Raw genomic sequence first — 14,569 nt, 5'->3', positions numbered from 1 at the left:
TGTGTGTGTGTGTGTGTGTGTGTGTGTGTGTATCTCAAGACATGGACTGTTTGTCTTCTATGACATTTAGAGAAAGACATCCATCACAAAATAATAATACATGGAGGGAAATTATGTTTAATCAGTGAGACTGGAGGTGGTTGACTGTCCTGAGGGACATTACTTCTGAGATCAGGATATGGGGGGGGGGGGGGTCTAGCAGGGGCCAGTGTCCTTTAGGTCAGCTGATCACACACAGAAGATGCCACTGGGAGGCTGGGGAGGGAGGCTGGGAGGGAGGCTGGGACTGGGGAGGGAGGCTGGGAGGGAGGCTGGGGCTGGGGAGGGAGGCTGGGAGGGAGGCTGGGACTGGGGAGGGAGGCTGGGAGAGAGGCTGGGAGGGAGGCTGGGACTGGGGAGGGAGGCTGGGAGGGAGGCTGGGAGGGAGGCTGGGACTGGGGAGGGAGGCTGGGAGGGAGGCTGGGGAGGGAGGCTGGGACTGGGGAGGGAGGCTGGGAAGGGAGGCTGGGACTGGGGAGGGAGGCTGGGGAGGGAGGCTGGGAAGGGAGGCTGGGGCTGGGGAGGGAGGCTGGGGCTGGGAGGGGTGTGTGTGTGTGTGTGTGTGTGTGTGTGTGTGTGTGTGTGTGTGTGTGTGTGTGTGTGTGTGTGTGTGTGTGTGTGTGTGTGTGTGTGTGTGTGTGTATGTCAGCCAAGTGTTGTTGTTTGCACCACATAACGTCATGCTACAGATATTTGGCTTTTTCAAATGTGCCGTTTTAAAACGACACCATTGAGTCAAAATAACAAGAGAAATGAGTTTATCTGTTCGGGCGCTGGTGACCAATCAACAGAGGCAACACTTGACCCTGGAAACGTGTCACCCAGATCTCGCCTAAATGCTTCATTAAATCACTCTTTATTGAAATGTTGTTGTGGGTCAACATAAAGATTCTCTGTCTGTCTCTGTTACAAACAAACACACACACGCACGTACACACACACACACACACACACACACACACACACACACACACACACACACACACACACACATCCATCTGTTTTCAGATACTATGAGCTGGACTTTGGACGGAGTGTGAGGATGTTGTTGATCCTATCAGCAGCTTGGTTACGACGTTTCCAACCTGTCACTCTGATGTCACCTTCTGCTCTCACCTGTGTGACATCATACTCCTATTAGTGTTTACCTTCCAACCGCCACTGTCGTAAAGGGACGGGTGGATGTCCTTCTGATATGTCCAGTCAGTGGTGAGGCAATCAGCTCTCTGGTCAGCCTTCCTTAGCCTTTCCGCCAGGTTAGCATTGAGAGCCGTTTATGGCTGTTAGGCTGAGCCCTGATTCACACTATTGGGCCGATCCAAACCTGTTGGCCCCTTTCTAGCAGTGTTTCAGCAACTGTGTACAGCCCAGCCCAGTACAGCCCAGTACAGCCCAGCCCAGCCCAGCCCAGTATAGCCCAGTACAGCTCAGTACAGCCCAGTACAGCCCAGTACAGCCCAGTACAGCCCAGCCCAGCCCAGCCCAGTATAGCCCAGTACAGCTCAGTACAGCCCAGTACAGCCCAGTACAGCCCAGCCCAGCCCAGCCCAGTATAGCCCAGTACAGCTCAGTACAGCCCAGTACAGCCCAGTACAGCCCAGTACAGCCCAAACACCCAAAACAAAGGATCTGGCAAGGATTCTGGTCATAAGCCTTATCTCACACAGGATTCAGGAGGAGACAAGATTGCCAGAAGTTGGTTAATCTGTACCTTTTATAAGTCTTTGTTGAGGACACTGAGAGAACACACTCAGTCGTCCAGGCATGGAAGGACTCTGAGTTTCGCTTGTAAAGAGTTTGGTTTATAAAGAGTTTTGGCTTGTAAAGAGATTAGCTTAGGGACACAAATCAATGGATTCTAAAGCTGTGACTTCATCCCACGCATGTGCCACAGAATGGACCAGGCCAGCCAGCATACTACACTACTACCGCTGTTATGGAATAATCTCCTCAGGCAGGTTGTATATATATATATATACAGTACCAGTCAAAAGTTTGGACACACCTTCTCATTCAATGGTTTTTCTTTATTTTTTATTATTTTCTACATTGTAGATTAATATTGAAGACATCAAAACTATGAAGGAACACATATGGAATTATGTAGTAAACAAAAAAGTGTTAAACAAACCAGAATATGGTTTATATTTTAGATTCTTCAAAGTAGCCTCCTTTTGCTTTGATGATAGCTTTGCACACTCTTGGCAAGGTGTGTCCAAACTGTATGTATGTATATTATATATATATATATATATATATATATATATATATATATATATATATATATATATAGTTACAGGTTGTATATATATATATAGTTACAGGTTGTATATATATATATAGTTAGTTATAGTTACTAGTTACTTTACAATACTAGACATGTTCTTTCTAACATTATTTCACATTATATATATATATATATATACGCGGCAACATATATATATAAATATATATCGAATATTTAGTTGCAGGTGTGAAGTTTTTCCACATTGAACGATCATGTTTTACTGACGTCACCAGCAAACTGTTTTATAATGAGAGTAAAACGGTTGAGTGGCAGAAGCTGAAGTTGCAACAACGGGTATGGGGGTTTAATATTTCTAAACTTCTCCTTTTTAGATTCATATGATGTGTATGTCTCTTTAAAAAAGATGTTGTTAATATGTTGTCGCGTCCAAGTTGAATAGAGTTGTGTGTGGAAGGGGAGGTGTCAGGGGAGGCGGGGGGCAGCAGCGTTCACACGGCTCTCCGTCTCACTCTCGACGCGCAGGGTCCTCACTTTGTACCCAGTCGCGGTAATTCGCGGTAATTGCTGAGCGATTTTGTGTTTGTGCTTATCACTCCACAGGACTTCCTCGCTGCTGCCGCCGCGGTTCTGTTTACTCGCAAACGGACCTTATTTACATGGGAGCTTCAACCGCGGAATGCTCTGACGATACTGCCTGCATTCTAACAACGACTTCAGAGGCTTCACACAACTTTTGAGTTAAGTTGAGAAGATTTGGAGAGAGCGTATACAAATAAAATATACAATGTCGGATTGGAAACAAGTGGAAAGTCTGCAGTTAGCGGAGGACCAGATCAAAGTTCTGGAGGAAAATTTCATGCGGGTCAGCAAGCATCCGGACGGGTCGACCCTGATGTTGATCGCGGCGGAGTGCGGGCTGTCCGAGGCGGAGACCGCGGTGAGTGGATATGATGAGGATGGATGAGAGATAGTTATTTTAGACATGTTCTTTCTACTAGACAATGTCAATTTTTTTCGTGTAACGTCACACTAACAACGTTCAAATGTCGTGAAGAAATGTGTCGTCTATAGCCGGGGTGGATGGAGGCGCGCAAACTGCTTTAGTCGAATTTGTGGATATGATGAGGACATATGAGAAATAGTTACTTTACTATGCTAGACATGTTCTTTCTACTAGACAATGTCACATTGTTTCGTAAACGTCACACTAACAACGTTCAAATAAGGGGAATAAATGTGTCGCCTATAGCCGGGGTGGATGGAGGCGCGCAAACTGCTTTAGTCGAACTGTGTATCATTTCGTGTTGATGCGACGGATACATCTCCAATTCACACCCTCTCTCAATTTGCGCAAACAGTAAACAATGAAACGTACACATTTGTTCACGTTCGTGAATGTTCTGCTCTGGCCCGGCCGGACCGCAGCAGTGAGCTTTCCAGAAACTTTTTTCTGTCTCTCTCTCCGTTTTTCATGCACCATTGAACAAATACTATGCCGCAATTCTAGCGCCGCTGGACCGTGAGCTGAATAGACTTTTTGGAACCGATTTACGACCGTGGTCGGTGGCTTAATGGGTGTTTTGTTTTGATGAGATAGTATCGACACTGTTTTTCCTTTTTTTTTTATGTGATCCAGTTCGTTCCGCGCGCAGTCATCACTGTCACCAGAGAATTGCGCTCTTTGGGTGCATGCGCGTCATTCTGTCCCCAAAATAACACGATGACACTTTCAAAGAGAGCATTTACTCATCATCACAGGAATTTCACACGAGATTTCCCTTCCAATTTAGTCTCTGATAGATGATTTGATCCATAATTGTGGATAGAAACCTTGAAAAGAAAAGCGCTTTTCAGAAGACCAAGGACCCTACATTTTGTGGGATTATTCTAAAGGTTCTAACATATGCATAATGGTTTGGGTATTGAACCAGCAACCTACGGAGACAGATGTGTGGTGTCAGTACGCGAGGCTCAGTGGTAGGAGTGTTATCTCCAGGTGTTGACGGCCTGGTGAAGTGACCCAGACATCTCCACCAGCCTCCACCCATCTCCATACACCAGGGGAGGCTGGCAGAGGTAGGAATCGGAGGACGGGCCCATTGTAATGCATGGAATGGATTACATGCATTACAATGAGCCCCATCCTCCGATTTCTACCTCTGCCAGCCTCCCCTGGCCTACATAGAGTCATTGGAACTTAGATTGAAACAGTCGATGGGAGACAGGGCTGCAGTATGAGGATGATGTCACTTAAAGATTCTCTGTCACCTTTCAGTGTTATCTCAGGGAGGGGGGGGGGTGGGGGGGGTCATTTCATAGTCAAATATCAGGTAGAGTGGGGTGTGTGTAGTCAGAGAGAGAGAGAGAGAGATAGAGAGAGAGATACAGAGAGAGAGAGAGACAGAGAGAGAGAGATAGAGAGAGAGAGAGAGAGACAGAGAGAGAGAGAGAGAGATATAGAGAGAGAGAGAGACAGAGAGAGAGAGAGAGAGAGAGAGATAGAGAGAGAGAGAGACAGAGAGAGACAGAGAGAGAGACAGAGAGAGAGACACTAACAATAACAAACTGTCTGTCGTTGCCTGGAGCGTGTCCTGTCCCTCCCATCGTTTGCCTGTTCCAATAAAGCATCGTCAGGAACCTCCTGTACCAATGAACACAATGACCCCACCTCTCCTCCCCCAACCGGTTCCACCTGTTCCCTCTCTTTATTCAGCCCTCTCTCTCTCTCTCTCTCTCTCTCTCTTTCCATTGAGAGTACACAAAGGTGAGCAGAGCCTAGCCCAGACTGGGCAGCTTGGACCATGGTGAGGGAGAGGGGTGAGAGGCAGAGAGGAGGGAGGCAGAGAGGAGGGAGAGGGGTGAGGCAGAGAGGAGGGAGGCAGAGAGGAGGGAGGCAGAGAGGGGTGAGGCAGAGGGGAGGGAGGCAGAGAGGGGTGAGGGAGAGGGGTGAGGCAGAGGGGTGAGGGAGGCAGAGAGGAGGGAGGCAGAGAGGGGTGAGGCAGAGGGCTTGGTCCCTCGTCAGCTGACTTCCTCTATTGACAGCTGTGCTAAGCTGACATCGTAGCCGAACAAAGGCGTGTTTGACAGGTCTGACAGGTCCGACCCACGGGAAGAGACACGCCCCTCCACACCTCCACCCCGCTCCTTTACAGCACGCGGCCGTTCCGCTTTCTGCCACATTGGCAACTCACCCCCACACCAACACAATCCTCCCATTGCCAAACTTCCTCCTCCCTACGGGGTCAGGGGTCAGGTTCAATCCTCCCTACGGGGTCAGGGGTCAGGTTCAAACCTCCTCCTCGCCTACGGGGTCAGGGGTCAGGTTCAAACCTCTACCTCATCAACGGGGTCAGGAGTCAGGGGTCAGGTTCAGGTTTGGGCAGCCACTTCCCTGAGGAACCCTAATCCTCCAATCCCTGGAGGGGAGATCTACCATAACCCTGGATACGGGCGTGGATCTCCACGTGGATACGTTGCCCCGACAACCGTGAAGACGCTGTGAACGTTGCCAGGAAGGCGGGGCTTGTCAGAGGAAGGTCAGACGTGTTCAGGGAGGTTCAGGGAGGTTCAGGGTGGTGAAGTCGCCCAGAGGCATGGTTAGTTTTAGAGAGCTGATTTGTCGGTGTAATCCTCCAGTGACTCATCTGGGAGGAGGCTTCCTGCAATCATGGATAATGAGGGGATTCACTGCGTATTGTCAAGGAGTTATAGTCAATAGAGTGTGGGCTGTCGTCAGGGGAGGCTGGTGGAGGTGGAAATCGGAGGACGGAGGCTCGGAGTAATGCATGGAATGCAATGAGGAATGCTTGATACCGTTCCTCATTCTATTCCATGCGTTACAATGAGCCCGTCCTCGGATTTCTACCTCCATCAGCCTCCCCTGGGGGGGAATACTGAATACTGGGAAGACTGTGAGCCCAGGCCGTCTCAGCTCAGGGGGAGACGAGCCAGGCTGAGAGAGGCAGGTCTGGCCCAGGCAGAGAGAGGCAGGTCTGGCCCAGGTCTGGCCCAGACAGAGAGAGGCAGGTCTGGCTCCACCCTCCTCTCCTCCTCTCCTCTTCCTCCTCTCCTTTCCTTTCACAACACTATCTGAATGATGTCATCACTGTTGTGGCTCCCTTGACAACCCAGGTTGCTAAACAATGATGACACATCATGGATGGTCAAGTCATTCAGCAGACGATGTGAATGGTGAATGTTTTCACTGTGGGCGAAGGAACCTGAGTTAATGGTGATTATCTAACCCCAGGTCAGCTGACAGGTTCTGTTACTGTCTGAGCCAATCACAATGCACTATGAACTAGACACCCTGTTGACCAACGACAACAATGACATCATAGTTTCCGCCTGTTTTCTTTTGTCTTAAATAAGATGAAACATTTTGGGATTAATGGCTGCCGGTCTCTCTGCTTCCTGCCGCAGACGTACATATGACGGGATCACTGAACCTTTGAAAAAAAAAAAAAAGAAAAAAAACATATTTGAAATATTTGAAAAATATTTGTAAAACAGCTGAGTTGAGGTGTGTTTGATTTCCTTGTCAGGAACACAGTTAGAACACTGGAACAGTCTCAGGAGTGCAAGATAAATCAAGCACACCAAACGTTGTTCATCTATGAACTTGAAACTATTTTAAATATATGTTTAGCCCAGATATGCACTCTCCCCTGTCCCCTAACCCATGTCCCCTGTCTCCTGTCCCCTAACCCATGTCCCCTCTCCCCTGCCCCTTAACCCATGTCCCTGTCCCCTGTTACTTGTCTCTGTCCCCTGTTACATGTCCTCTGTCCCCTGTCTCTGTCCTCTGTCCCCTGTTACATGTCCTCTGTCCCCTGTCTCTGTCCCCTGTTACATGTCCTCTGTCCCCTGTCCCCTGTCTCTGTCCCCTGTCCCCTGTCTCTGTCCCCTGTTACATGTCCTCTGTCCCCTGTTACATGTCCTCTGTCCCCTGTCTCTGTCCCCTGTCCCCTGTCTCTGTCCCCTGTTACATGTCCTCTGTCCCCTGTCTCTGTCCTCTGTCCCCTGTCACATGTCCCCTGTCTCTGTCCTCTGTCCCCTGTTACATGTCCTCTGTCCCCTGTCTCTGTCCCCTGTTACATGTCCCCTGTCTCTGTCCTCTGTCCCCTGTTACTTGTCCTCTGTCCTCTGTCTCCTGTCTCTGTCCCTGTCCCCTGTCACATGTCCCCTGTCTCTGTCCTCTGAACCCTGACACCTGACCCCTCCTCCTGACCCCTGACCCCTGACCCAGTCCTGTCTTGTGTTCCAGAAGTGGTTCAGGATGAGGAATGCTCAGTGGAGGGAGGCGGAGGGCCTCCCCGCTCAGCTGGGATCAGTGAAGGACTGAGAAACCAGCCTATCCCGTCGCCTCCCCGACCAACTGGCCGACGCCCCTACTGACCACGCCCCCCCCCCCCCCCCCCCCCCTCCCCGGAAGCATCGCCCCGCCCCCTCCTCTGTCATCATTTGTATCGGAGCTGTTCTCACTTTAACTGAATGTGAAGTGGATTTGTGGATTTGTGAGTTGGGTGATTTTTTTGCTTATATAACCGCCATGTTTACATAATTAATAAACAAAAGTATATTATTATGAAGCTGACTCCCCGTCGCCTGTTTTGAAAAGCTGGATGTCGTGTGTGTGTGTGTGTGTGTGTGTGTGTGATGAGGGGCCTGGGTTCAGTGAGGAAACAGAGATACAATAGTGGGAAGGGCTGGGGGCTGGGGGTTGAATGTGTGTGTGTGTGTATGTGTGTATGTGTTGGGCTTGTTTGTCAGCGGGGAGCAGGATAACAGTGATCTGTTCAGGACTATAAAATATGGGAGGCAGCACACATATTACCCTGGGGAGGGAGGGAGGGAGGGAGGGGAGAGAGGGAGGGAGGGGAGGGGAGGGAGGGAGGCTGGGGAGGGAGGGAGGGAGGGAGGCTGGCACTGAGAGAGAGAGAGAGAGAGAGAGAGAGAGAGAGAGAGAGAGATGGAATGACCCTGGGGCTGAGAGAGATGTAATGTGGGAACCGTATTGAGAACCAGTCCAATAGAAACAGGTACTGCTGCTCCTCATTAACCCTCCCTGTACTGTGTGACAGATCGCTGTGTGTGTGTGTGTGTGTGTGTGTGTGTGTGTGTGTGTGTGTGTGTGTGTGTGTGTGTGGGGCTTGGCCCACATTCAGCTGCTGGTGAAACAAGTCACACCCACAGAGGAAAAACACCTGTTACTACTACTACTACCCCCACCCACCCACCCACACACACACACACAGGAAAAACATTTGTGTTTATTTGGAGTTCAAAAGCACACACCAACGCAGACCGTGTCCTACACCAGTGAATGCAGACAGACAGACACACACACACACACACACACACAGATGCACACGCACACGCAGACGCACACACACACTCACACACCGTACCCTACTCCAGCCCCAGCTCAAAGCATACATTGTACTTCCCCTCCCTTCCTCCCTCTTAAATCATGACCTGATGTTGTAGAACTCCTAAAGACTCATGTATTTACATATCAGACGCTGTGGTAGGGAAGGCATGTGTGTGTGTGTGTGTGTGTGTGTGTGTGTGTGTGTGTGTGTGTGTGTGTGTGTGTGTGTGTGTGTGTGTGTGTGTGTGTGTGTGTGTGTGTGTGTGTGTGTGTGTGTGTGTGTGTGTGTGTGTGTGTGTGTAGGGAATGAGAATGGGCCCAGCCATTGTCTGTTGCTAGGAGAGATTAGCAGGCGTGTGTGGAATCTGCCAGGCTCAGACTCCGGACTGGAGAACGTCAGAGAGGGGAAGACTGTCCAGCTGGCTCTGACATCTGACACCAGACCTGTCCTTATGAGCTCCAGGGAGAGAGACATTCAGATCCAGCTGGCTCTCAGATCTGACTCCAGACCAGGTCCAAACCCCAGTCCCAGAGACAGACAGAGCTGCCAGTCCCACATGGCTCACATCACCATCAGCATGTGAACAGCAGACCTCACATGGAATCGCTTTCTCTCTTGACGGGACTGGAACAGGGAAGTTGTGTGAAGGTTTTATGTGATGCTCACATGTGCCTGTACAGTAGTCTGGATTACAGTTGATTCCAAACCTTCTTGGCTGAACCTGCGTCCTGACAGCAGAGTAGTACCCAGGCTGACCTTACAGGAGGAGTCTGAAGCTTCCACAAACAGGATTTGGGAGGCGTTGTGGGGTGGAGGGTGGAGGGTGGGGGGCGGAGGGAGAGTTTTGTTTTGAATCCATCGGCGTGTTTCTCAAAAGTGCAGCAGGAATGTTTGGAGCAGGTGGTTCTGATATAAACACAGAACCCAGAGATGATTGAAAAGAAGAAAGACACATGTGGTTCACTTTATCATACCTCAGCTCGCTTCCATGGGAACGCCTTCTTTAGAGAGGGTCTTGGACCTGACAGAGATGAGAATGTGGTCTTTAGAGAGGGTCTTGGACCTGACAGAGATGAGAATGTGGTCTTTAGATGGTCTTGGACCTGACAGAGCAGAGAAATACAACCCATTTGGTCAGAGCCAGTTGGGTTTGGCCATCAGCTAAAGAAAACGTTCTCTAAGAGTCGGGTTTGTCTAAAAGGAGCTCCAAAGAAAACTCTGATTGCACATGATTACAGAACCAGATGATAGCAGAACCAAGAGAGGCCCGTCTGTCTATCCAGAACCAAGAGAGGCCTGTCTGTCTGCCTGCCTGTCTGTCTATCCAGAACCAAGAGAGGCCTGTCTGTCTGCCTGCCTGTCTGTCTATCCAGAACCAAGAGAGGTCTGTCTGTCTGTCTTCCTGCCTGTCTGTCTGTCTGTCTCTGTCTTCCTGCCTGCCTGTCTGTCTGTCTGTCTGTCTGACTTCCTGCCTGTCTGTCTGTCTGTCTGTCTGCCTGTCTGTCTGTCTGCCTGTCTCTGTCTTCCTGCCTGCCTGCCTCCCTGCCTGTCTGTCTGTCTGTCTACCTGTCTGTCTTCCTGCCTGTCTGTCTGTCTGTCAGCCTGTCTGTCTGTCTGTCTGTCTGTCTGTCTCTGTCCAGGACCTTCCTGCTGCCTTTCCGTCTGATCAAACACCACAACACATCAGACCAGAGACCCCAGAGCGACTGGAACCCTTTATTACAGCCTCCTCCCCCCCCTCCACCCCCACCAGGGAGGTCCAGGCAGCGAGGGGGTTCCCCAGCCACCAGGCCTCAGGCGTGGGTCCACACCGGGTCCCGCAGGGGGATGTAGTCCGTGGCCAGCTCCTTGGGTGCTGATAGGTTCTTCACCCGCGAGGTCGCCGTGGCCTGGAGTGCTCCCCGGGACACCTGGGTACAACGAGGGGACAGAGAGACGCACAGTAACACCTGGTTATAACACAGGTACAGTCAGACTAACAGCAACATAATGTACATAATTTATGAATATTCCATTCCATTCCATGCTATTCTATTCTATTCTATAACACTCTTACCGGCCAGATGGATTCCTCAGGTCTTCCTCGCTCAAAGAACATGTGGCTGTTCCTCAGCTTGGGCAGGGAGAGGTGGTCCAGGCGTGGAGAGGTCTGGGCTGTCCTGGCAGCGGAGGAAACCAACGTCTCCACTTTCTACAGCAACACAGAGGAAGACACACAGAGACCTGGTTTCACCATCAGCCTCCCGGCCCCAGACACTCAACTTCAGCTGGAAATGATGGGAGAGAAATCCATCCAAATGCAGTAAAGGTTTAGTGATCTCCAGACCCCTGGTGGAGGCTTGGAAGGGGTTGACTATACAATAAGGAATAAAGGTGGCCAGCAATGAATAACATGGTTATTGCTGCTGTTTCATTGTTTTCTGAAAAGTCTTTGTGACTGAAACATTGTCCCTGTGGAAATAACCGTCTTCATGAGAGCCGGCTGTGAGTCTGCTCCAGGGGAGGCTGCTGGAGGTAGAAATCGGAGGATGGGCTCATTGTAAAGCATGGAATGGAATGCATTACAATGAGCCCGTCCTCCGATTTCTACCTCCACCAGCCTCCCCTGGTTGTTCCCTCTCTCTCTCTCTCTCTCCCTCTCTCTCTCTTTCTTTCTCTCCCTCCCTCCCTCCCTCCCTCTCTCTCCCTCTCCCTCCCTCCCTCTCTCTCTCTCTCCCTCCCTCTCTCTCTCCCTCCCTCCCTCTCCCTCCCTCCCTCTCTCTCTCCCTCCCTCCCTCCCTCCCTCCCTCTCTCTCTCCCTCCCTCCCTCCCTCCCTCTCTCTCTCTCTCTCTCCCTCCCTCCCTCTCCCTCCCTCCCTCCCTCCCTCTCTCTCTCTCCCTCTCCCTCCCTCCCTCCCTCCCTCCCTCTCTCACCTCCCTGTTGCTCCTGAAGTGGGGGTGGTTGTGTTTGGGGCAGGAGAGCTGTAGCAAGCGAGGGGTGGTCTCTGCTGTCCTGACTCGGGGGTCCAGGTGCCACACAGGACAACTGTACTCACACCACGACGTATGAGGAGGCCTGGGACACACACACACACACACACACACACACACACACACACACACAGACACACACACACACACGCACACACACACGCACGCACAGGATAAGTGCCTTGACCACAAACCTCCCCTGAGAGAGGGAGGAAGAGGAGAGGAGAGGAGGGGAGAGGAGAGGAGAGGAGAGGGAGGGGAGAGGAGAGGAGAGGGAGGGGAGAGGAGAGGAGAGGGAGGGGAGAGGAGAGGAGAGGAGAGGAGGGGAGAGGGAGAGGAGAGGAGAGGAGAGGGAGGGGAGAGGAGAGGAGAGGGAGGGGAGAGGAGAGGAGGGGAGAGAAGCGTAGAGGAGGGGAGGGGAGGGGAGAGGAGAGGAGGAAGAGGAGGGGAGAGGAGGGGACACGCTCGTGGTAGTGTCTTGTGATAGATAAGTATAAAAACAAACAACAGTATTTCATGGTTTCATTGTTGTCGTATTCAACGCTGTCTGAGGTCTTTAGCTGGTGAGGCTAGAGCCCAAATATGTGCTGCAGTGTTTTAACGTTTATAAAAAGACTTCTGTGGTCTTCTGTGAGCGTCCCGGGGGGCTAGGGCTGTGGACAATAGTCCCATTATCTCCCCCCGCGTGTCTCTCTATCTCTCTCTCTCTGTTCTCTGCTCTCTGCTCTCTGCACTCACTCTCTCTCTCTCTCTCTCTCTCTCTCTCTCTCTCTCTCTCTCTCTGCTCGCTACTGAAATAACAGATGTCTGAACTTCCTAGAGTCCATGCAGGGCTAATGTTAGGTGTGTGGTCTAGTAGACATGTGTGGACTCTCATATCTCCACATGAAGTTGTTGTTGTTTTGGTGGCTGGCTCACCCCATGTCCTGGGAGCTGGAGGCTCTGGTCTTGGGCGTGGACAGGCGGACAACGTGTTGGTACTGAGACTGTGGCGTCGTAGAGGAAGGATGTGACAGCTTCCTGAAGGAGCCCTCCTCCTCCTCCTCCTCCTTCCTGCCAGGAGAGGAAATACCGTCTGTTTCTACGGCCTGAGGATGTCATGTCTGGAGGAGAATCACATCGCTACTCTCCTCTCAATGGACGATGACAGACCTCAGTGCTTCACTAATGGGTGTGTGTGTGTGTGTATGTGTGTGTGTGTGTGTGTGTGTGTGTGTGTGTGTGTGTGTGTGTGTGTGTGCGTGTGTTTGTTTGTAACAGAGACAGACAGAGAATCTTTATGTTGACCCACAACAACATTTCAATAAAGAGTGATTTAATGAAGCATTTAGGCGAGATCTGGGTGACACATTTCCAGGGTCAAGTGTTGCCTCTGTTGATTGGTCACCAGCGCCCGAACAGATAAACTCATTTCTCTCGTTATCTCGTTATTTTGACTCAATGGGGTCGTTTTAAACGGCACATTTGAAAAATGCCAAATATCTGTCTGGAATAAACGTGCAGCACGACTTTATGTGCTGCAAATAGCAACAACACTTGAGCGTTCAGACCGCTCTTCAGTTAATAATAATAATTAAATATAGTTAAAGTTTAAAAAGCTTAACATTTAAAGCTACATAATAAACAAAACAACACAAATACAGCCCAGGAACGCCTCTGTATTGTGGCCAATGGCAGCTGGTCTGTAGATCAACACTAGTCTGGCTACTTCCTGACGTTCTCAATTCAATCAAGGTCTTATTTAAAGGGACGGCTTCCTGTGAAGACTCTGATTGAGTTATCTGTTTGTCTAATGCATCTTCAGCTCTGAACCTGACAGCTGGGAACAATACCCTGCTAATCAAATACAGGTCTGAATATGACTCATTCAAGTGGACATCTATCTCTCTCTCTGTCTGTCTCTCTCTCTCTCTCTGTCTGTCTCTCTCTCTCTGTCTCTCTCTCTCTGTCTGTCTCTCTCTATGTCTCTCTCTCTGTCTCTCTCTCTCTCTCAAGGATGGAGGGAGTTGGCATAGGGCCTTAACATCACTTTTGAGTTCGGCGCATCATTTCCTGTTGTCTTTATGAGCTCAGAGCCTAATTTCTCTCTCTCTCCCTCCCTCTGTCTATCTTTGATGTGAGCTCAGAGCCTAATGTATCTCCATCTCTCTCTCTCTCTCTTTCCCTCCCTCCCTCTATCTATCTTTGATATGAGCTCAGAGCCTCATATTTCAGCTGCAGACCATTAAGAGAACACCATCTGACTCAGCAAACACTCTCACCCTGTTCTCTCCCCCCCCCCCCCTCTCCCCCTCCCTCCTTCCCTCGGTTATGGCAACGCAGCTCATATCTAACAGCCATATCAGTACCACAAACTCCTTACGATGCTTGTTCTCTTCATACCGTTCTGATCCAGTCATCAATAATGGGCAGGGTGCAATTAGGCTTCCATTACCTCAGGTGTCGCTCCCATGCTGAGAAGTCTGTTTTGTGCCGGGCCAGGTATTGGGTTCTCTCTGTTGGAACGGCTCCCAGCGCCGAGCAGGACAAAGGCCAGATGGACTCCTGGTTCCCCCAGACCAGCTTCCTACTGGACCCGCCAGAACCCAGAGAAACGCTGATGTAGAGTAAACATGTTTATACGAGGGATCTACGTACAACACACAACACGGCGCTAGGCAACCCAGCACTAGGCAACCGCCGGCTGAATTTGTAGGGATTGACATTGGTGTTGTTTTACGTATCAAAACTCCTGACAGCATTATTGACTCAGATACTGTACATGATAGAGACATGTTCCTTCATTCTACTGATACACTCACTGAGCACTTTATTATTATATATATATATATACACTCACTGAGCACTTTATTATTATATATATATATATATACACTCACTGAACACTTTATTAGGAACACCTGGACACCTTCTCATGGTGGAGGTGGTGGAACACCTG

General features: G+C 50.2%; 1 protein-coding gene across 1 annotated transcript; it reads left to right on the top strand.

The window, feature by feature from the left end:
* Nucleotides 1-2,744: 2,744 nt before the first annotated feature.
* hopx (HOP homeobox) lies at nucleotides 2,745-7,878 on the top strand. Its single transcript, XM_083686579.1, has 2 exons — nucleotides 2,745-3,224; nucleotides 7,554-7,878. Exons 1-2 carry the CDS (start codon nucleotides 3,072-3,074, stop codon nucleotides 7,629-7,631), a joined length of 231 nt encoding a protein of 76 aa, XP_083542705.1. The 5' UTR covers nucleotides 2,745-3,071; the 3' UTR covers nucleotides 7,632-7,878.
* Nucleotides 7,879-14,569: the final 6,691 nt, after the last annotated feature.

The sequence above is a fragment of the Argentina silus genome, assembly GCF_951799395.1.
Source record: "Argentina silus genome assembly, chromosome: 15".
Classification (NCBI taxonomy): domain Eukaryota; kingdom Metazoa; phylum Chordata; class Actinopteri; order Argentiniformes; family Argentinidae; genus Argentina; species Argentina silus.
This window is presented reverse-complemented; position numbering and strand designations above follow the sequence as displayed.